The following is a 25,034-nucleotide window of genomic DNA, read 5'->3' as shown; positions in this document are numbered from 1 at the left end:
TCATTCTTGAAAAATAAAGCTACCTTAAAAACAATAACCTCACCTCGAAGCCATTCGTAGACGGATCTTTTTGCACCGCTTCTTGAGTGCTTTCTGACGTTCCTTATCAAGTGCAATTCGAGGATCTATCTTGTCAGCTGGTGCATCAACAATGTGTGTTATGCTGAATGACAGCAGTTCCTCTCTTGAAAGTGCTGTAACATCTTGCTTCTGTTGCAACGCTTCCTGGTGTTGTCGTCCACGGAGATGGCTCAGTAAGTATACTTCTGAACCAATCTGGAAGCAAATAAAAATATATGAAATATTTCCTACCACCAATGAGAATTAGTATATCAATTATAAATTTAATGATGTAGAAAGTTCTATTGATACACACATGCTCCTGTGCACCTATATGCTGCCAGCTGGACTGACAGTGCCAGTACTATTTTGCAGCAGGTGGGCTGATTGTGGAGGGAGTAGTGTTGGGGTGGGTGGGTAGAGAGAGGTGGGAGATAAGGGGAGGCTAGTGGCTCAGAGGGAGGCCAGTTTGCCAGTTAGGCATACGGAAGGCAGTGGTGGCAGGTATAGTGAAAGTGGTCGATGATTGTGGGGACATGAATTAGGAAGAGGTGACAGGACAGTGGAAAGGGAAACTGTTCAGTGTGGGGACAGTTGGTTTCCTGAGAGTGAAGCCAGGATGATTATTAAGAGCAGAGAATGTGTTGTAAGGATAACTCCCATCTGTGTAGTTCAGAGAAGCTGGTGGTGCAAGGAAAAATGCAGACAGTTTGGGTTGTGAAGCAGCCACTGAAACTGAGCATGGTATTCTCAGCAGCATGCTGTGTCACTGGGTGGTCTACTCTGTCCTTGACAATAGTTTGGTGGGGTCATTCATCCTGGTGGGCAGCTGGTTGGTATTCATATCAACATAAAAGACTTTGCAGTGTTTGCAGCAGAGTTGGTGTATGACATGTTAGATTTCACAGGTGGCTCAGCCTCTAATGGGGTAGGATAAGCCTGTGACAGGACTGGAGTAAGAGATCCTGGGATAGGTGGAGTGGGAAAGTCTTGCACCTTGGTCTGCCATGGGAATATGATCCCTGTGGCAAGAGGTTGGGAGTGGGTATGGCATATGTATAGACCAGGATGTTGCATAGGTTGGCTGAGTGACAGAACACCACTTTCGGAGGAGTGGGAAGGATCTTGGGTAGGATGTTCCTAATTTCAGGACAGGGTGAGAGATAATCAAAGCCCTAGTGAGGGGTGCTCCTTTGCAGCTTATTTTTGGTGTGGAGGGAGTACTGGGGCTGTGTGAGGATATGGCATGGGACATCTGTTTGTGGTCTAGGTTTGGAGGGTATTGCCTGAGTATGTAGGCCTTTGTGAGGCCTTCATTGTACTTGGCAAAGGAGTTCTTGTCAATGCAGACAGGTTGTGCATGGCTGGATAGGCTGTATGGAAGGGATTTTTTTGGTGTGGAAGGGATGGCAGCTGTCAAAATGCAGGCAATGTTGGTGATTGGTAGGTTTAATGTGGACAGAGGTGTGGACGTCACTGTCCAGGAGGGTGGTACATTGGGCAGAGTAAGAGTGGGTGAAGTGTATGGAAGAAAAGATGCTGAGGTTCTAAAGGAATACAGACAGCGTGTCTTGGCCCTGAGCCCAGACCATTAATATATTATCGGACTAGGGGTTGACAGGGGGGTTGAGAGTTTTGGGGGGCAAGAGATGTTTCCTCTAGATGGTACATAACACTTTGGCATTGGAGGGTGCCATGCAGGTGCCCATGGGCATGTCGTGGATTTGTTTGTAAACATTCCCTGCAAGGAAAAAGTAGCTATGGATCGGAATATAATCAGTAAGGTGTATAAGGAATGAGCTGGAGGGTTTGAAGCCTGAACGACTTTGGCAGAGGTAACGTTAGATAGTGCCAAAGCCATGGGAGACAAGGGATGCTGATGTATAGGGAGGTGGAATCAACTGTGATGAGTAGGGATCTGGGACATAAAGGTGTGGGGTGGCAGAAAGTTGGTGAAGGAGGTAGATAGTATCTTTGATGCGAGAGGCTAGGTTTTGGTCAATTGGTTGGAGATGTTGGTCAATGAGGGTCAAAATTCTTTCAGTGGGAGCACAACAGCCGGCTACAGTGGGGTGGCCTGGATTGTTGAGTTTGCGGATTTTGGGGAATATGTAGAAGGTGGGTGTGGGTGTTGGGGTGAGGAAGGAGATGGACTCAGGTGAGAGGTTCTGGGAAGTGCCTATGGATTTCAGTAGGGATTGGAGATTATATTGGATTTGGGACAGGATCACACAGACACTTAGCACAAGCCTTCTATCAGGTGGTGACTGTGACTCACCACAACAGTGGTGGAGCCTTTGTCTGCAAGGAGGATGATTAGGTCTGGAGCCATTTCCAGGTTGTGTATGGCTGTCCTTTCTTCTGCTGAAAGGTTAGTGTTCTTAGGAATGGACATGGGGAAGGATGGTGATGCCAAGTTGGTAGTAAGCAATTCCTGGAAGCTGACTATGGGATTGTTAGGCATGAGGGGGGAGGGTCACAGTTAGATGGTGGTATGAACTGGCAGAGGTAAGACTCAATGTTGGGATTAGGTTGGCCTTCGTGGGAGCGACTGGTGACAAAGAAGTGTTTCCACTGTAAGGATCAGGAAAAGGAGAGTAGGTCTTCGACAATCCCAGTGTCATTGAACTTGGGCACAGGGATGAAGGTTAGGTCTTTGAATAGAACAAACTTCTGCGGGACTGAGGTTTTTGATGGTGAGCTTAACAACAGTGTTTCGGGTTTGCTTGGGTTCAGGGTTCTGTGGGGTGTTGGTAAGGAGTTTGGAAGATATGGCAAATTGGTTGCTATGAGGGGTTGATGACAGGGTTCACTGTGAGAAGAATGGCTGTTGATGAATATTAGTGCCCCAATGGTGTAGCAAGATGTCAACGTTTGGGCAATTTATGGAGGTAGTGTCTGGAATGCGCCTCCAGGTGTTGGGACTGCAAGGGTTTATATTTCAGAGATATTATATGTGATGGTGACTAAACAGTAACAGTATCTTGTGGATGGAATTGAGATGGTTCAGATATATCTGTGCCACAGAGAGGTGTTTTTGCAAAACCAGGTTCATGAGTGATACAGACTGGCAGAAATTGAAAAGGTGAATGTTGTTGTGAAAGGAAGGTTGAGGTCCAGAGAAGGTGGCCATTGGAGGGGATTCAATGGTTCAGGAAGCACTTAAGGAACAGGATATGGGACTGTGTTTTAACAAGTGAAATGGGCACTTTTCTGAACTGGTACAGAAAGGTGGAGCATGGTACCTTCCTAAGCCAAACTGTTTATGGGTCATCTAAAAGAAACATTCCTAGCCTCCTGAAGTTCCCAACGCCTAGTTGGTTCAGGTTCACTGACGATATCTTCATGGTCTGGACTCAGGGCCATGACACACTATCCACATTCCTTCATAATTTCAACACCTTTTCTACCATCTGCTTCATCTGCCCTCTTCTATCCAATGTATCACCATCTTGGACGTTGACCTCTACCTCACTGATGGCTCCATTCACATCTCTGTCCACATCAAACCCACTACCCACCAACAGTACCCCCATTTCGACAGCTGCCATCCCTCCCACATCAAAATTTCCTTCCCTTTCCACCCTTGACTGACATATTTTCAATGGAACATGCTGTATCTACACACACGCATGTGCACACGCACAAAAATCCTCCCACCACCACCATGAATAAGATACACACTCATCAACTAATATCACTCTGGCTTGGAACAACTGAACCATGTCCTTCATCAGGACTTTGATTATGTCTCATCCTGCCCTGAAATTCGGAACACCTTATCCAAGATCCTCTTCAACCCTCCTGAAATGGTGTTCCATTGCCCACCCAATCTAGACAACATCCTAATCCATCTCTACACCACTCCCATTCTCAACTCCTTGGCAAAGGCCCTGAGGTGGCCCACGGTGCAGGACCTAACCAGTTTGCCCATCCAGCAACTCCTATTCAAGTCCTGTCACTGGCTTATGCCACCCCATCAGAGACCTTGACACCTCAAAAGCAGCCATGTCATATACCAACTCTGCTACAAACACTGCACAGCCTTTTATGTTGGTATGACTACCACCCAGCTGTCCACCATGATGAATGGCCAGCACCAAACTATTGTCAAGAACGAAGCTGACCACCTGGTGGCACAACATGCTCAATTTAAATGGCTGCTTTACAATCTGTGCCATCTGGATAATTCCCTACACCACTAGTTTCTTCAAACTACTCAGGTGGAAGTTATCCTTACAACACATCCTCCACTCAGATTATTGATATCAATCTCAGGTAACCCACTGTCCCCACACCCTCCAACCAACAGTTTCCCCTCCATTTATCCTGCCGCCCTCTTCCAATTCACATCCTCACATAGCCTTCAGTGTGTGTCACTTCCCATCGGCTACTACAACTATACCTGCTGTCCCTTCAGCTCCTCTTCTACTTCACCTAAGAGTACCCTCACCATAACCTGTCACAAAATCGCATTGGTACTATCAGTCTAGCCGGCACAATGTAGGGGCATAGGGGTGTGTGTGTGTGTGTGTGTGTGTGTGTGTGTGTGTGTGTGTGTGTGTGTGAGCGTGGCATGTGTGTGTATTCTAGTTCATCAAAAGATAAATCCGAAAGTTTTCCTCTTCCTGCGTATGCCTATCGACAACTCAAGGCTTCTGCTTTTTGGTGAATGGTCTCCTTTAACCCTAAAGTAAATTTAAATTTGAGTGAGGTAGATCATCACTCAACCTAATATACATGCCATATAAATATATTAAATATAGTTACATGAACTCAACTTAGTTATACTATCTTTTTCTATGTAATTTTTATTAACACAGACTTCATTAGGCAGAAACACACATACATACCAAAACATTACAGATTTCACATAATTTTAGTGTTTCATATGGTGCCAGCCTTGGCGGTAAATCATCAGTTGAGTATCGCAGGATGCTGGATTCTAAGGCTTTCTGTCGAATCTGCTCAATATTTTCTTCATGGCGACGTGCTGAATCTTCCTGCTTCTGCTGTATCTTTTTTTGCAGCTCTTCTTGATTGGCTAACTGAGCTGCATGCAAAGCTGAAAGACGTTCTTCTCGGTCTCTGGAAGAGGTGACCATCATTCAAAACAAGATATTGAAATAAATAGATATTATTGGTTTAGGGATCTGAAAACCAAAACTCCAGGCCACTCTACCAAATACTGACACTTCATGGCCTGTATTAGAACTGAGGCTACATTACTTGCTGTGAATCAAATACAGTTGATAGTATGAGGCATCCAAAGGTAGATAAGCATTGTTTGCCACATAATCTTGACCTACTTATGCCATTTCTTGTACCGACCCATATCAGGCTATTTCTCTACTACTGCCTTGCAGTATTTCTCAGTCACTACTAAAGTTGTTTATGTTTTTTATGTTTTGCTATCCCTGCAAGCAGATACTAATAGCACAGTAACTGTAGTAGGCTAAACTTGGACTGCTCTACCAAATGCCCACATTAAATGCTGGAAAAGCTACCGAGAAATATCTCGGCTATTATCGTCTCCTGTGAATGCTGCCTCTTCTACAGGAAATACAGGTCTGTCACTACTCTTCCACTTGACTGTGAGTGGTATAACAGTGGAAGGTCCAGGCATTCTGTACAGGGAAGACGGGGCTCAGGGAGAATTCCAGATGTCCCCTAACAAACAACTTCAAGATGTTGTCTTCCACTGAGACCAGTGGAGCTCACTTTACTGTTGAGAAATGTGCTGTGTCCCATGTCAGGGAGAAGAAAAAAAACAATGGAGTAAGGTACATTAACCACCAGCAGTCCAAACAACAGCAAATAATGGTATCCCTTAGAGAAATTGCAGCAAGGGATGAGAAGGACACTGTGTATGCCTAGGAGCCTCATTCAACATGTTGAAGATGCTATTCTTGCTACCACTGAGGGAACAGTGTGGAACCAACTGAAGACTGTGGAGCATGCTGGAACAAACAATGCCTGCTATCTGGGTTCCAAAGTCATATTGGATAATTCCAACAACAGAGAAGGTTGAGAATACCAGCCTTGTTCACAGAGAGTCAAGGAAGCTCGCAATCAGGAGTATTCTCCTCAGAACATGCTTTTTACAGATGATTCAGCCATATCTAAATCAGTGCTGCCTGGAAGATGCTGTACAAATATTCAGTCAGATCTTGAAAAGATTTCAAAGTGGTGCACAGATTGGCAATTTCATTCAGAAATGTAAAACTGTGTTCTTCACAAAAGGAAAAAAATGTAGTATCCTATGATTACAGTATCAATGAATCACAGCTGGAATTGGTCAAATCATACAAATACCTGGATGTAACACTTTGTAGAGATATGAAATGAAATAACAACACAGGTTGCCGCTGGCAATGCAGTTGGTTGACTTATTGGAAGAATACTGACAAAATGTAATCAGTCTACAATGAAGACTGCTTACAAATCATTCATGAAATCCATCCTAGAATATTGCTCAAGTGCGTGGGACTTGTATCAAATGTGACCAACAAGAGCCATTGAATTTGTATAGAGAAGGGCAACATGAATGACCACAGGTTTGTCTGACCTGTGGCAATGTCACAGAGATGCCAAAAGAACTGAACAGGCAGATATTGGAGATAGACATGAATTATTATCCTGAGAAAGCCTACTTCTAAAATTTCAAGAATTGGCCTTAAATCTACAGCTACACCTGTACTCTGCAAAGCACAGTGAAGTCCATGACAGAGGTAACATCCCATTGCACCACTTACTAGAGTTTCTTCCCATTCCACTCATGTATGGAGGGCACAAAAAGAATGATTATTTAAATGCCTCCATATGCTGTAATTAATCTAATCCTGTATTCAAGAACCTGATGTGCACAATACATAGGGGTTTGTAGTATATTCCTAGAGTCATCAATCAAAGCCAATTCTTGTAACTATGTTAACAGGCTTTCTCGGATAGTTTACGTCTATCTTCAAAAGACTGTCAGTTCAGTTTCTTCACCATCTCTATGGTACTCTTACACAGGTCAGACAAACCTGTGACTATTAGTGCTGTTTAAATGATCACTCACAGAATATACTACAAACTCCCACTTATTTCTCTCATAGGGACTGTGAGGACAAGATTCGATTAACTTCAGAAGGCATTCAAATAGCCATTCTTCCCACACTCTGTACATGGATGGAATACGAAAAGGCTCTTCTATCTGGCACAATGGGATGCTCTGCCATGCACTTCACACTGGTCTGTAGATTATACATGCATATGTAGATAAACTACAACTTAAAAACAAAAAATTAAATGAGTTTTTCTGCTGACACTAGGTATCACATGAAATACATGACTAATAGTATTTATTTGGATGGACTCCCTCTCCACTTTGCAAAACCAAAATTGAAAATGTTTGCTCCAATACCAGATAAAATTTGTCTGGCAACTCTCAGGAGGCACACCTGGTGCATAAATCTGAGGCATTTATGAGGGGACCTCAAGAAAGTAAGTTATTCATTATTATGGCAGACAAAGCAACTTTTATTGAATGCTCAACATCTTTGCTCTAAGATGATCTCGAAATACAACCATTTTCTCAAACATGGAAATTCCATAAGGAGGGGCCTAAGACTGCAGGACGAGGGTGACACATTCGGCAAACAGGTCTGTTGTGTCCACCAGTTACTCTGTGTCTTAACTGACTGCTAGTATGCACTTCAGAGTAACACAGATTCATGACACTATTTTTCAACACAGTGACCAAGTCTGGGCACATAATTCCACCAATCATTCTTTTCCTCAATGAAAGAAATCCACTACTTGGTCATGGACCCATTCAAGCACTGCTGTGTGAATGTCCTCATCTTCAGAAAATCTACAATTCCTATGAATCAGTTCCTAGATTGCCTGGACATTGTCACATGCGAATGTCGATGGCATTCCTTCCCAATCAGCATCACCCTCTTTTTTGCAGCTCTGATCAAATTGTTGGCACCATTTCACTATGTCAGGACACAGCATCGCATCTGGTCCATATACGGCTGGAATTGGTAAATCTTTGTGCAATTTAGACTTGTCCACAAGAATTGTAATGTCCCTCAATACTTCAACGCTACATATCCAGTTGCCACTCCCACAATGCAATGTACCTGTTCTCCTTATCACAGCAGAACTGTCTCTGCAGAAAACACAGAACATGTACTCTTTTCTGACAATGTGCCACTCTCATTGTGTGATGGTCTTAATGTGGGATGACATGTGTAACTTACTTTTTGAAGTTCCCTCATTGTAATTGGACTTTTATGGGTATAGTCAATTACATATACTGATAATATTTAAAAGGGAGACTTATATACATTTGCAACCAAGTTAATGTCATTTTACACAAAATTTCAACACCTTTCCCAGCTTTCTACTTCAGGTTAGTTGAGCACAGAACTCCTCTCCATTCCAGTTTCATCCACACTCAAGTCCAGATACTGAGTAACCGCTTGACATGCCTGAAAAAAGGTAGACAAAATACCATGTCAAGGTGGTATGGCCTATATAGGACAGACAACACATACAGTGGAAGAGCATTGTATGGAACATCCACGTTGCACTTGCCTACTGCAACCCAGTAAGTCTGCAGTTGCAGAACATTGTATTTCCAATGGACATTCAATAGAGTACGACAAAACTTTGATTTTGGCCACAGCAACAACCTTTTGGGACTCCATTATCAAAGGATCTGTTGAAATATGCATCGTGTGAACTCTGATGAACCGTGACAGTGGTTACCAATTGAATACTGCATGGAATCCCATCATCTCCAAAATTTGGTTGAAAAGAAGACACCAGAAGACTTTGACAGCTGCAGCCAGCGACAATACCGATGGCAGCTGAGTCATGCAGTTCCACCAGCGAGGGTGCTGTCACTGGGCAGTGTGGTCCTTCTGTCTCCGTGACTGCAATGCATGTGCGACTGCAATGCATGTGAAGCAGTACCATCAGCGCACTATATAAGACAGAATGGAGAACGTCTTAGTCAGATCTCATTTGGCTCACCTGAAGATGGCTGGCAGTTGTCCAACTGAAATATTGTGCAATGAAGTTTACGACAACTGGCTGCAAGCCCGAAAACGTTTTGAACAGTTGACTCGCCAGGAAAATTTCAAATTTTACAATAAAAAATTATGTCCCTCAAGAACCACCTGAAAAGCTCAGACATGGCAGTACGTGTCAGAAGCATGGGCAGCTTCATGTAGAATCTGCACCTACTGGCACTGGCATTCATAAACAGTAAATCTTCTACTTATTAGTGTCACACTGGTATGATGTGAATTCACAACACCCAAAGTTAAGAATATAATCTATCATCACTTTGAATCTACTTCCATGTGATCATGTAGATGAAGTCAAACAACACCTGTAGCAGGAAGTGAATCTGATGCTTTAAGCTTGGTCAGGAAAGGAAGTAGGGTAGTAGTTGCTTGTTTGCTATCCATACCAACCACAAGAATTTCAAATATTGTAGAAAATAATAATAGTGACTTAGCAGGAGTCTTCAAAATTTGGAAATGCTCAATTTCATCAGCAAAATCTGAATGACGACGTATATAAATTTGCTTGTTGATGTATTCTCTTTAAAGCCTCATATTAAAGAAGGATATTTTTGACAATTTCAGTGAAGCTGTAACTGAACTTTCTTCAAAACAAGAAAAAGAACTGTGCCAAGCTTAAGCTGGCCTGGACACTGCCAGGTGACAATGGTGCATATAAACATGCAACATCGGCTTAGAATGAAAACCTTAAATCTCAAAAATAAAACAAAAATATTTTAACTACATTTTTAGGTTGAAAGCCCTGTATATCAGCTATTAGTAAGCCAATGACAGGTAATGACCAATGTGCTGCGCTCCAGTGAGGAAAAAAAAGAAACCTCATTTATTGTTAGGCAACCACATCAACTGAGAAAACCCCGCATAACTTTTCTGAGATATGTTTTCCTCATGAACCAACAATATTTTTTTTTAAAAAAATATAAAGTGCTGGAAAACAAAAGAACACACTTAGAGCTAAGGAACTGTTGATAATTACCTTGCCCTTTCTCTTGCATGTTCTTGCCTTTCTTTTTCCTTTTCTTGCTGTTTTCGTCCAACTCTTTCCTCTCTCTTTCTCCTAAGTTCTTGCATTTTTTCTAATCTTTCCTGCATCAGTTATTCAAATGTATTATCACACAGCACAATAAAAAATTACCACACCATAAAACATACTCTTTATGAATGACTTACCTGCCTCTCTGCCTCCAGAAGTCTTCGCCTCTCTTCTGCAGCTGCCTCCTTGGCTGCTTTCTCTTCCTGTTTTCTCTGACGTTCTTCATGTATGCCTTGGAGTCGTTCCTCTTGTTCCTTCCACAGTGAAATTTACACTTAAGTCACTTTCTGGTTAAAGGAGTTGTGTTTTACAGGAACTATACAGATAACAACTACTGAAAATACGTTATCCTGTAACTCAGTATTAGTTAAAAGGCTACAAAATACAAGCACAGTAATAGGTATTATCAATAAGTTCATATCAGCTGCTTTTACTTATGCCTCTGTGCCTATTTTCCTAATGAAATGTCAATGTTATTGTTGCCATAATTGTCATCTTCAGTATAAGTATTGTTTTGATGCAGGGAGCTCAGTGCAACCTGCATCCATTTGGAATCTAGTAACTATAGTCAGGTCTTTGGTTTCCTCTACAATTTTCACCCCTCACACTTCCCTCCAATACTAAATTAACTAGTTCTTGATGCCCCAGGAAGTATTTCTTCATGAAATCGATTCAGTATTTCTTCCTTAATTACCTCATCTTCAGCATTCTTCTGTAGCAACACATTTCAAAAACTTCTATTCTGTTCCTGACTGTACTGTTTGTCATTGATTTTTCACTTTCATATAAGACTACATCCAGGCGAATTAACCCAGGAAAGGCTTCGTACCACTAAAATTTATATTCAATGTTGACAAAATTCTCTTTTACAGTTGCAACCTTATTTCCAGTCTGCATTTTATAGTGTGACTACTTGGCCAATGTCAGTTATTTTGCTGTCCAAACAGGAAAACTCATCTACTACTTTTTGGTCTCATTTTCTAATGTAATTCTATCAGCTTTTACCAATTTGATTTGACTACTTCCCACTGCCCTTGTGTTACTTTTGTTCATATTCATCTTATGATATGTTTTCACAACAGTGTCCATTTCATTCATCTTATGTTCCAAGTCCTTTGCCTTCTTCTGAGAGGATTACAGTGTCACTGGCAAACTTAATAGTTATTAATTTTTCAGCCTCAACTATTAATTAATTTTCCAATTTTGTCTTTTGTTTCCTTTAATGCCTGCTCAGTGTATTTATTGAATAATATGTGGGTTAGACAGTAATAAATATCACAGTAGGCAGTTCAGCTGAAGTGGAATCAACTTCTCTAAATAGAGACAATCACAGAAGTTGGACAGACAGTTGTAATACAAGGAAGGTAACTGAAGAAACCTCAGGTTAGAGAAGAAATACTCCAAGAAATCAATAAAAGAATAAAACACAAAAATTCTGATGAAGAAAACAAGAATACAGCAGTGTAGTTCACTTCAGAATGAAATAAATAGGAAAGGCAGGGAAGTTAAGGTGAAATGGCTGCAAGACAAGTGTGAAGAAATCAAACAAGATACGATCATTGGAAGAACAGATTCTCATACAGTAAAGTCAAAACAGCCTTATAAACAATTGAAAGTAAAGCTGTCAGCATTAAAAGGCAAGAGGAATTATGTTGTTAAACAGAGACAAAAGAGTGGGCAGATGAAAAGAATACCCTGAAGGCCTCTATGAGGGGGAGGAACTGCCTGCTGATGTGATGGGAGAAGAAATGGAAGTGTATCTGGATTTCACAAGGGACCCAGTATTACCAGTCTAAAGCTTTGCAAGCCTTGCAATTAAATAAGACAGAAAGCATAGATAACATTACTTCACAATATCTGATATAAGTGGGGGAGAAATGGTAACCCAACAAATAGTTCAAGTTGGCATGTAGAATACATCAAACTGGAGACATACCATCAGACTTTTCAAAAGTATCATCCACATAAGCCCAAAGATAGAAACAACAGATATGTTTGAGAACTATTGCAGAATCAGCCTAACAGTTCATGTGTCCAAGTTGCTGACAAGAATAATACACAGAATAATCTATAAGAAAATAGAAGATCTCTTAGGTGAGGAGCAGTTTGGCTTTAGAAAAAGTAAAAAGACTGCACTGTGCTTCCTTCTCTAGATTGTCGCACAGTTGACAAAATGGTAGATATCGAAGTAGACGACAGAGGGATAGAGAAACAATTAAAATCGCTCATAAGAGGAAAGGCCGCTGGTCCTGATGGGATACCAGTTCGATTTTTTTCACAGAGTACGCGAAGGAACTTGCCCCCCTTCTTGCAGCAGTGTACCGTAGGTCTCTAGAAGAGCGAAGCGTTCCAAAGGATTGGAAAAGGGCACAGGTCATCCCCGTTTTCAAGAAGGGACGTCGAACACATGTGCAGAACTATAGACCTATATCTCTAACGTCGATCAGTTGTAGAATTTTGGAACACGTATTATGTTCGAGTATAATGTCTTTTTCTGGAGACTAGAAATCTACTCTGTAGGAATCAGCATGGGTTTCGAAAAAGACGGTCGTGTGAAACCCAGCTCGCGCTATTCGTCCACGAGACTCAGAGGGCCTTATACACGGGTTCACAGGTAGATGCCGTGTTTCTTGACTTCCGCAAGGCGTTTGACACAGTTCCCCACAGTCGTTTAATGAACAAAGTAAGAGCATACGGACTATCAGATCAATTGTGTGATTGGATTGAGGAGTTCCTAGATAACAGAACGCAGCATGTCATTCTCAATGGAGAGAAGTCTTCCGAAGTAAGAGTGATTTCAGGTGTGCCGCAGGGGAGTGTCATAGGACCGTTGCTATTCACAATATACATAAATGACCTGGTGGATGACATCGGAAGTTCACTGAGGCTTTTTGCAGATGATGCTGTGGTGTATCGAGAGGTTGCAACAATGGAAAATTGTACTGAAATGCAGGAGGATCTGCAGCGAATTGACGCATGGTGCACGGAATGGCAATTGAATCTCAATGTAGACAAGTGTAATGTGATGCGAATACACAGAAGGATAGGTCCCTTATCATTTAGCTACAAAATAGCAGGTCAGCAACTGGAAGCAGTTAATTCCATAAATTATCTGGGAGAACGCATTAGGAGTGATTTAAAATGGAATGATCATATAAAGTTGATCGTCGGTAAAGCAGATGCCAGACTGAGATTCATTGGAAGAATCCTAAGGAAATGCAATCCGACAACAAAGGAAGTAGGTTACAGTACGTTTGTTCGCCCAATGCTTGAATACTGCTCAGCAGTGTGGGATAAGCACACCAGGTAGGGTTGATAGAAGAGATAGAGAAGATCCAACGGAGAGCAGCGCGCTTCGTTACAGGATCATTTAGTAATTGCGAAAGCGTTACGGAGATGATAGATAAACTCCAGTGGAAGACTCTGCAGGAGAGACGCTCAGTAGCTCGGTACGGGCTTTTGTTAAAGTTTCGAGAACATACCTTCACCGAAGAGTCGAGCAGTATATTGCTCCCTCCTACGTATATCTTGCAAAGAGACCATGAGGATAAAATCAGAGAGATTAGAGCCCACACAGAAGCATACCGACAATCCTTTCCACGTACAATACGAGACTGGAATAGAAGGGAGAACCGATAGAGGTACTCAGGGTACCGTCCGCCACACACCGTCAGGTGGCTTGCGGAGTATGGATGTAGATGTAGATAGTGAAGAAGCAATTATGGAAATGAAAGATAGGTTCAGGAGTAGGATTAAAATTCAGAGTGAAAGGATAGCACTGATAAGATTTGGTAATGCTGCTGCTATCCTCAGTGAAAGCGAGGAAGTTTGTAAGACATACCAAATGGAATAAATAGTCTACTAGGCAGTTTATTAAGATCTTGCCTCCTTACACAAGGGTTTCCAAACTTACAAGATGGTAACAAAGTATCTAACATAAATATGATTCTCAGGAATCTAACTGGTACTATCACATTTGTCACTCTTCTCCTTTTGCTAATGTCAGATTTTCTTCCATGTTTTTGTACCACTCTTCTTTTCAATATAATATAAATGGTTATATAAAAAATCTACTCACCAAGTTGTAGCATGAGAACACACACACACACACACACACACACACACACACACACACACACACACACACACACACAGATTTAACTTTTACAGGCTTTCGAAGGCAGTGGTTCCTTCTTCTGGCAGAAGAGTTAAAGGAAGGAAGAGGGGTGAAGGGAATGCACTGGAGAGGTTTAGGAAAAGGGGTACCGCTCAGAGAAGGAACCCAGAACCCTACATCAGGGGAGACTTACCATATGGGTTGAGAAGGGAAGAAAGAAAGGGATATATTTTGAATTTTAATATTTCCAACTTGAACTATAGGTTGCCTGTAGCACATTATTAATACTCTAGTAGATTAGACTTCTCTATCATAGTTCCCCGTTATTTTTTCTTCTCTTTCCTGGTAAGCCTCTTTTCTACATCTATTAACTTTCCCATACAGCTTTACACATAAATGTGACAACTATAGTAGTTATCCAAATCTCAGATTTCACATTTGATTTGATGTAATATAACAAAACCACTGACGATAATGTAATGACGATTCCAGATGCACATCTCATTCTTAAATCAGCCAACATACAACAGAATTTTCTCCCCTCTGCATCTTTCATACCTGCAGAAAGGTTAATGATTATTAGAAAATTAAATCTTCAAGATTTTCTTAGATAACTGTACCTGGCATTGAGCCATAAAATCGTGTCTCTTGTTTTGTGCTGACAGTTCAGTGATGAACGCAATCTCCTTCAGTTTCTCCTCTTCATCGTGAGCCTTACGTACAATGCCTTGAAGGTGCAGCTTACGGTTGACTTCAGCACGTTTCAGCTTCATTTCAAGGCGGTTTCTTTTATCCTGTATGAGTTGGGCCTGGGCAGCCTTTACCTCTTCCACCTGTTAGATGGGTTAACAATATCCAATATCAAAAAATGGTACTATTGTGAGATACAAAGTAACTACATTTATGTTACATTTTTTGCAGTTATTCATCATTTTCATGATACAATGGTGCGGAGAACCAGTATCACACTACTTTATACCCAAAAATTTATTTATTTATTTACTTGTTTATTCATTTATTTCATATTTGTATTTGGTGTCAACACAAGCTGCAAGCACCTATTACATATGTGGAAGATCTAATTACTTGAAAATGAATTCTGTTTTAAGATAAAGTGTTATCACCTTTAACAATTGTTTAATGCACATGCCCATTCAAAACATTTACTCTGTGGTTCTCAGAAGTGAGAGTAGTCATGGTGGGAGAGGGAATCAGTTGGTTGATACTCTTAAATGCACTTTCCTGGGGGCATTTTCTTCATATGCATTCAAATACAGCAAATACAATCTACAGCAATGTCAATACTAAACAGTTCCTTATTTCAACTTTTTCATTTCCGTTGTTCTTAATCACTTCATAGCATCCCTCCTCTCCCCTTCCCCTCACAACACTTCAACCAACCCTTCTCTGACACTAAAAGTAAAAGCGTATAACAAAAGCTAATAAAAAGGCACCCTTTTTTCACATCTCTTCTCATATGACTCTGAAACACAGCAAATGTAGATAGAAGTGTCCGCTTGGATAGTTAGCAAAACTATTGGACTGAAAATAATAAGAAATAGATTTTTAAGAGCAAGGTGTGACATTATGGTCTGTACTGTTCGTTTGCAAATGTTGCATCAGACTAGATAATTGCCCTTCCATGCCCAGTGTAGCACAGTACAACTAGGCAAGAACCACCATCACAATTATTACACCTTGCAGCTATGCCCCAAACATAACAACTACCACAGGACAACAGAAATTTTACTTCAGCAGGTCCTTCATGTCACATATTGCACAAAAATATCAGTTTCTCTTAATATCCTAAGGAGAGTTCGGTAGCTGGTCCAAACTTAGTAAACTTGGTACACTCTGTGCTGCTTTTAATGCACAACCTGAAGGAGGACAGTGAATCATAGCTTTAGAAGCTATGGAAAGTTCACACTACGTAAACTAAAAGCATCCATGCCTTGTTTAGAAGTTCCCGAAGGCGTTGACTACGTTCCAGTTTCAGTTTCTCACGTTTTTCTTCGGCCTGTGCCTGTTTTGCTTGGAAGCGACGCAAAGTTTCAGGAACAGTGCGACGACGTGACGGAGATGACAGTTTCTGGTGAAGCTCAAGAGCACGTCCAGGGTGCCTTGCAACAAGTTCTTGCAGCTGCTCCAATGCATCCATTCGTTCAGACCATGACATTCCTAAATCAGGTAAAAAATTAATACTGTTATAAAAAGTAATAACAACACTGTATTTCAATCGTGAATTTTCCATATACTACCAAAAATATCTGGACAAAGACTATATCAGGCTACTATGTCGGTCACATTTTATTGTGCATAGGGTTATGAGTAACACAACATTACTAATCTATTGTTGTATGTGTACTCTATGTGTGGACTATTTACATGACAGTAAAATACATGCACACAGTGTTTATTGTTGCATAATATAACTGGAAACACCACAGCTGAACTTGCACATGAGATTCTGAATAAAAATGAAAACTTCTTTGAACTCTCCTATATCTTCTACAGTATTATTATTATTATTTCTTTCCTTTCTCAGGCATTATGTCTGGTTAAAAATGGAAAGTGACGTGGACCTTGATGAAGCGTGACTTCCTTTTAACTATACGGTATATGTTTCATTGCATTTAGGAACTTTCGGGTAATTGAACATGTATCAATAATTACGGATTTCTGTAGTTGTATATATATATGTTTGGATTTAGCTGTAGTGTGTTGATGTACTGGTGGATAGTGTGTGGTATGACTCCTGTAGTTGATAGTATAATTGGTATAATGTCAACTTTATCCTGATGCCCCATGTCCTTGACTTACTCAGACAGTTGGATGTATTTTTTAATTTTTTTCTCCTGTTTTCTTCTGTATATTTGTTGTATTGGGTATGGATATTTCGATCAGTTGTGTTAATTTCTTCTTTTTATTGGTGAGTATGATGTCAGGTTTGTTATGAGGTGGTGTTTTATCTGTTATAATGGTTCTGTTCCAGTATAATTTGTATTCATCATTCTCCAGTACAATTTGTGGTGCACACTTGTATGTGGGAATGTGTTGTTTTATTAGTTTATGTTGTATGGCAAGCTGTTGATGTATTAGTTTTGCTACATTGTCATGTCTTCTGTGGTATTCTGTATTTGCTAGTATTGTACATCAACTTGTGATGTGGTCTACTGTTTCTATTTGTTGTTTGCAAAGTCTGCATTTATCTGTTGTGGTATTGGGATCTTTAATTCTAGGCTTGCTGTAATATCTGGTGTTTATTGTTTGATCCTGTATTGCAATCATGAATCCTTCCTTCTCACTGTATACATTGCATTTTATTAGGCATGTGTTGGATGCGTCTTGATCGATGTGTGGCTGTGTTAGATGATACGGGTGCTTACCATGCAGTGTTTTCTTTTTCCAATTTACTTTCTTATTATCTGTTGATGTTATGTGATCTAAAGGGTTGTAGACATGGTTATGAAATTGCAATGGTATAGCCGATGTATTTATATGAGTGATTGCTTTGTGTATTTTGCTAGTTTATGCTCATTCTATAAAGAATTTTCTTAAATTGTCTACCTGTTCATAATGTAGGTTTTTTATGTCCATAAATCGCCTTCCTCCTTTCTTTCTCCTTAATGTGAATCTTTCTGTTACTGAATGTATGTGATATATTCTATATTTGTGGCATTGTGATCGTGTAAGTGTATTGAATGCTTCTAGGACTGTGTTACTCGATTTCACTACTACAAACGAGTAGGTCAATATTGGTATAGCATAAGTATTTATAGCTTTTGTCTTGTTTCTTGCTGTCAGTTCTGTTTTCAGTGTTTTTGTTAGTCTTTGTCTATATTTTTCTTTTAGTTCTTCTGTAATATTTATGTTATCTATTCCTATTTTTTGTCTGTATCCTAGATATTTATAGGCATCTGTTTTTTCCATCGCTTCTATGGAGTCACTGTGGTTATCCAATATGTAATCTTCTTGTTTAGTGTGTTTTCCCTTGACTATGCTATTTTTCTTACATTTGTCTGTTCCAAAAGCCATATTTATATCATTGCTGAATACTTCTGTTATCTTTAGTAATTGGTTGATTTGTTGCTGCCAGTAATTGTAGATCATCCATGCATAGTAAATGTGTGATTTTGAGTGGGTATGTTCCAGCAATATTGTATCCATAATTTGTATTATTTAGCAAGTTGGATAGTGGGTTCAGAGCAAGACAGAACCAGAAAGGACTTAATGAGTCTCCTTGGTATATTCCATGCTTAAACTGTATTCGCTGTGATTTGATATTATTTGAATTTGTTTGGATATTAAGTGTGGTTTTCCAATTTTTCATTACTCTGTTTAGGAACTGTATCAATTTAGGATCTACTTTGTTTATTTCCAATATCTGTAGTAACCAAGAGTGGGGTACACTATCAAAAGCTTTTTGGTAATCAATGTATGCGTAGTGCAGCGACCTTTGTTTAGTTTTAGCTTGATATGTCACCTCTGTATCTATTATCAGTTGCTCTTTACATCCTTGTGCTCCTTTGCAGCAGCCTTTTTGTTCTTCATTTATAATTTTGTTCTGTGTTGTATGTGTCATTAATTTCTGTGTATTGACTGAAGTTAATATTTTGTATATTGTTGGTCAGCGTGTTATGGGGTTTGCTGTGCCTGCTTGATCTTTAGGTTTCAGATAAGTTATTCCTTGTGTAAGTGTATCAGGGAATGTGTATGGGTCTGCAATGTAACTGTTAAATAATTTAGTTAGATGTAAATGTGTTGAGGTGAACTTCTTTAGCCAGAAATTTGATATTTTGTCATTTCCAGGGGCTTTCCAATTGTGCGTAGAATTAACTGCTCGGGTGACTTCATGTTGCAAAATTATCACTTCAGGCATTTGTGGCATCTTCTTGCATGTGTCCGTTTCTGCTTGTATCCACCGTGCATGTCTATTATGCTGTACCGAGTTTGACCATATGTTGCTCCAAAAGTGTTCCATGTCTGTTATGTTTGGTGGATTGTCTATTTTAGTGTGTGTGTTATCTATTGTCTGGTAAAATTTCTTTTGGTTTGTGTTGAATGTTTGGTTTTGTTTCCTTCTATTTTCACTTTTTTTTGTATCTTCTAAGTTGTTTTGCCAATGCTTGTAATTTCTGCTTCTTTTCATCTAATTGGTCTATCACTTCTTGTTGTGAGACTTTACCTAACCTTTTTCGTTTGTTTTTTTCCTGATATTTGAAGTCTTATAAATTGTGTTAGCTGTCCAATATCTTTTCTCAGTTTTTCTATTCTGATCTGTAGCCTGTGTTGCCATGCTGGTTTTGTGGATTTCTTCTGTGTCTTGGTTGGTTCTGATCTCTGCCTAGTGAGTATATTTAGTGTAGTGTGTGCTCCTACATAAACCAGTAGTTGTAACTCTTCCATAGTTGTATTTTCATTTATTTTGTTGTGTATGATTGTGTTGATAGTTGTTATTGTTGATTCAACTTGTGGGTTATTTGTTGGTCTATGCAAGAATGGTCTAATGTCTGTATTTGTGTCTTTGTATTCTATATATGTCAGCTGAAATTTTTCTTCTATATCTAACGTGTGTCACTTCATGTTCTATTTGTGCTTGTTCTGGTGGCGGTCTTAAGATTTCGTTTTCCTCTGATTGTTTAATTGATGCGTGTTGTTCTTTGTTTGTTTGCTCTGGGATGTGTGAGTCCATTACTGTATTTTCTTCTTCTTCTGATTGCACATTATTTTGTTCCAGTATTTGTTGTACTTGTTGTTTGATATTTTCTAATTCTGACTGGGGTATCCTGTTATTTTTTATTATTACACGGATCTGATCAGCTAGTCGTTGTTCTGTTAAAAATTTTAATTCTGGGTATCTGGTAATAAATGTTGTGTATACTTGTGATCTGTATCCAAATGCTTGGTAATGACAGAACATGAGGTATCTGTTAACTTCATCTGACCATCTCATCCTCTGTCTTTGTTTTTCTTCTAGAGTGGTTGCAGGAAGCATATCCTGCAAGACCCCTCTATTTGGATTTAAATCATTTTCCGTGTGCCTAGCAGTGTCGTTACCATTGTGGACGGGCATAGGGTTCAAGCATCGCCCCCGACCATGACAGCGCTTGTCCAAGGCTTCATTAGTTCTGTCCTGAGCCAACTAATCACACTAAAAGGCGGGTTAGCCCTATTTGTGGTTTGTTCTTTTCGTCGCCTTTTACGACTGGCAGAACATACTGGAGGCCTATTCTTTTCCTGGGCCTCCACGGGTATTATTATTATTATTATTATTATTATTATTATTATTATTGGGAAGCACAAATAGCTTTTGAATTAGTATGAATATCACGTCAAAAGTCACGTAATATTATGACCAGACTGACGTAACACCAATTAAATACATTGATGATGGGAGAAAAAAGCTGAATAATTAGGTTGGCAGTGAAAGACTGTTTATGCAAAATATGTACTTAGTTTTTTTTGACCCACATCTCTTAAGTAAATGTACTTTTTCCATGTTAGTTCCGTGAGTACATTCCATCCCTGAACTAACATTCTGTAAGTTTGCAAAACACTCATTAATGGCTGCTGTAATTTTTTTAATTGGGCACAGTATACTCAGTCATAAATTTCTTGAGATGTATGTAGGTGGAAATGAGATAATGCCAAATTCAGTGAAAAGGATGACTCATACTTCAAATTTTTCAGCTTCCCCATTGCCAAAGCATCTTTGTGGGCAAATAAATGGGAAAATGAATCACCTTGTTGAAAGGTACTACTTTGCCTTTGCCATCTAGGCCTATTCTCATACATTTTTCATCCATTTCATCTGGAATACTGGTACATGGCTCAACATAAGCGGTCAGCTGGTCGGCTATCAACTGGAAACTTCTTGTGGTGTACAAGGCCACAAATATTTTGCAGGAGGGAACAAAAATCATCTTCTCCTCACGGGCACTATTCACAATCCTGCTGTTGACCTTCCCCATACAGGTTTGGCATATGGATCCCATCCATCAGTACACAACAGACATCCAATGCGATCGTGGCTCAGAAAATGTGGTGGCTGATTATCTGTCACATGTCAGTGCTCTCACTTCTCCTGTTAATTTCAATGAACTGGCCCACTTACAGGACAATGATGTCGAACTTCAGAACCCTGTCAGGCCTCTTCCTCTTCCCTACAGATAGTTTCCTGTAACCTACTGGGTTTGGTCAGGCCGTGATGGTGTGATATGTCCATGGACGTCACTCAACCTATCTTCGCAGCTGCTTTACTTCACCAAATTTTTGTTGCTTTGCATACTCTTTCACACCCTGGTACTAAGTCTACTGGGTGACCCGTCATGGAACCCTTTGTGTGGCCATGTGTGAAGAAGCACTGCCGTGTGTGGACTCATGCCCCATGTCAGCACAGAAAAATCAGCAGACATACGCAGCCACCCCTAGGCAAATCTCGCGCCGTCAACTCCATCTGATGGTTTCAGATATATCTTGTCCATCATTGATCGTGTTACAAGATGGGTGGAGGCGATCCCTCTTGTGGTCATTACGATTGATTCTGTTGCATGAAGCATTTGTGTATTCCAGGATAGCTAGATTCAGTACATCCATCACCATCAATCAGGGTAGGCAGTTCAAATCACTGTTATTTAACAAACTCTGCTTGGTCTGTGGCATGGATAAATTTCACATTATAGCATGCCACCTTCATAGTAATGGGCTCATCGAGTGCTGGCACAAGACTCCAAAACCACCATCATGTGCCACAGTTGTGGCCCTCATGTGCCACAGTGCTGAGAGGCTTGAAGCCCTGTCCTGGGTCATGTTAGCAATCCACATGGTTGATAAGGCAGACCTCCAAGTGTCACTTGCTAAAGTCCTGCATGGTGAGACATTAGTCCTCCCAGCTGTAATCATCAATGATCCTGCAACCATCTCCCTATCTGACCTCCCCACTTTTGTCGAGTGTGCCCAGTTGCACATAATTGCTACCTGTATATCTTCTCCATGGGTAATACTATTGACATTCTCATGAAGATCCGACTCCAAACAGTTTCACTTCAGCAGGTTAAACAAGCTTGGATCACTGAGGAATCGATCCCACAACCTCTCGACTAGAGTTCTCCACCATCGGGCAATGGCCCCGAACCACCCACCCCTCTGCCTGCGTGGGACAATCCACTGCCTCAGGCCATGTAACTTAGTTACGAGGCACACACTGCTACAAAATACAGGGTGAACATTAATAAATTCGACAAACTGCAAGTACGGATTCCTGAAAGGTAATGAAGAAAAAATGGTCCTATGAATATGTGTGCAGAAATGGATGATGTGTGTGCAGTGGCAACAATGACTGAACACAGAACAGAGCTGCATCGCATTCATGTCGCAACAGATGTTCAAAGTGGCCTCCATGGGATACATTACACAGGTCTGCCATGCAGGATACACGTAATCATACTTTGGCTTACAGCATCTTGGCGGTCCACTTTCCTGGAGATCGTGTTGAGGTCAGTCTCAATATCCTCCTGAACTTGGGCCTCCAAATCTGGTGTATGCACAGTTCACTGACTCCAAGCCCATTGATCTGTCTGAAAGGACTCATGATCATATAAATGCCCAAAAAGGGCTTGAAATGTTGTGGGATGTAGCTGTTGTCTGTGAGGGTACTTGTTTTAGTATAGTTGTGCTATCTTGTGACCATTTCCATCTGCTTGGCATACACAAACGCCACCTCAGTTTGTTCCTGACATGAATACTGGAACTGCTTACAGTATGCTGCAGCAATCGTACAGCCTTACACCACACAAGTAACACACAACACACAGTCAGAGGAACTTTCATTCATCAGCACATTCCACCATAGCAATGATGCATTTCCAGACACATATTCATAGAACCTTTGCTCCTCCATTTCCTGTCATGAACCTATCCTTGAAATTTGTCAGTTTTATGAATGTTCACCCTTTGTAATTACAAAACACACACTGCCATGTAAAACAAGTAAGAAGCACTTCTGCAATGTAACATTGCTACACTGCACCCTGTGCAACAAAACACTGGAACAGAACACCACCAGCCAGGCAACATCAGTATGCTGCACCCTTTGCTACACAACAGTGGTTCAAAGCACACTATCACAAAACATCCTTACAAAACACCCTCTGCCACATAAAATTGGCAAGAAGCACCCTTCAACAGGCAAACAATGGTATGAAGCACACACTGCATCATAACATTGCTACAAAACACCCTCTGCATTGTAACATTGCTGCGAAGTACCTTTTGCATCATAACATCACCACAGAGCACATTCTGCACCATAACATCACTACAGAGCACCTGCTGCATCATAACACTGGTATGAAGCACACTCTGCCACAAAAAATTTGCATGAAATCCCCCATCACAAAGCACTGGTACAAAATTTCCTCTGCACAAAACATTGGTACAAAGTACCCCCTGCCACAAATCAATGGTACTGAACTCATTCTGTCATGAAACATCAGTACACATTCTGCCATGCAATAATGGTAAAAAGCATAACACTGGTAGGGAGCACCATAGCAGCAACAGTTGATGCAAGGTATCATGATTCCAAGGAGGTCTGCTTTTCACTACGAGATGAAAATGGCATCAGTTTAACAGCAATAGGGGACTTTAATTCATGACAGCTTAACCATATTGCTTGAAACACTTATAAATTATACATACAAACACTCCTTGCAAATCAAAATCCATACATCAGTTACCGAGATTAACTCAACAAACAGAAAGAACCATGATGCGGGACATCAATTTATATATGTACAGATAGACAGAAGATAAAAGAAGACATATGAGTGATGCAGATTGCCAGTTGGAAAAAAATTAAATAAACGAATAAAAAATTACACTTGATTTTAACATCTGCCTGTCATCCTAATTTAAAGTGTACATATAAAAAAGGTGGATCAAAATAAAGAAACTGTATTAACGTGTAAGATATCTATAAGTGGGAATTTTTCCATTTTTTTTAAAAAAAAAAAAAGTTTCACCCATGTTCTGTCTTCCATTATTCATGCATTGTTGAATGTGACTTCAAAAATTCTGCATCACTCTAATGAGCATGTATTAAGGAATAAGCCCAATTTTTCCCGTATTTCATTTCTTAGTGCTGGCAGAGGCCTCTGCTGATGTGTGAACACCTCAGCCTTAAGGTGGCCCCACCGAAAAAAAATCGTAGCATGTAAGATCTGGTGATCATGTTGGCCAAGGGACATTACAATGTGAAGAATTTAAGTGTCTGGGAAACATCTGCCTTAATTCGTTGAGAAATATCTGTTAAGTGTGAGCAGTGGCTCTGTCTTGCTAAAACCATAGCTGGTCAATCTACAACACACTGTTGGCCCAAAAAAACCGTTAATCATGTGAGTGTATCATTGAGAATTTACTGTCACACTAGTACCATCATCTTCAAAAAAGTAAGGACTAATTATCCCGAATCTTCCAACTACACACTATACAGTAGCATGGTCATTGTGTAGTGGTTTTTAATGAAGACCATGGGCATTCTCTCCACTCCAGTATCAAAAATTTTGATGATTAATGCATCCTGGTAGGTAATAATGTGCTTCACCTCTGCAAAAGATTAAAGCATGTTCAGGCATATTTTCAAGGGTGTTTGCACATGATCTCACGCCAAAGTCATGTTCATACAACTGTTGAACAACAACCATCTCGTATGAATGAAATTGCATGTCCTGTTGCAAAT

The 25,034-nt window shown here is 40.3% G+C and overlaps 1 protein-coding gene across 10 annotated transcripts in view; it reads right to left on the bottom strand.

The window, feature by feature from the left end:
* The window catches only part of LOC126272212 (S phase cyclin A-associated protein in the endoplasmic reticulum), a 554,765-nt gene that overhangs the window by 398,144 nt on the left and 131,587 nt on the right, over nt 1–25,034 (bottom strand). For all 10 annotated transcript variants that reach the window (XM_049974904.1, XM_049974906.1, XM_049974905.1 and 7 more), the window contains 6 exons: nt 16,248–16,474; nt 14,917–15,129; nt 10,317–10,433; nt 10,123–10,232; nt 4,914–5,148; nt 44–276 (listed from right to left, as the gene is read on the bottom strand). In XM_049974904.1, the coding sequence (XP_049830861.1) occupies nt 44–276; nt 4,914–5,148; nt 10,123–10,232; nt 10,317–10,433; nt 14,917–15,129; nt 16,248–16,474 (1,135 nt within the window). The remainder of the gene's footprint in view (nt 1–43; nt 277–4,913; nt 5,149–10,122; nt 10,233–10,316; nt 10,434–14,916; nt 15,130–16,247; nt 16,475–25,034) is intronic.

This window comes from Schistocerca gregaria, chromosome 5 (genome assembly GCF_023897955.1).
Source record: "Schistocerca gregaria isolate iqSchGreg1 chromosome 5, iqSchGreg1.2, whole genome shotgun sequence".
Lineage (NCBI taxonomy): Eukaryota > Metazoa > Arthropoda > Insecta > Orthoptera > Acrididae > Schistocerca > Schistocerca gregaria.
Note: the sequence above shows the minus strand (reverse complement) of the source record. Positions and strands in the feature narration are given on the sequence as shown.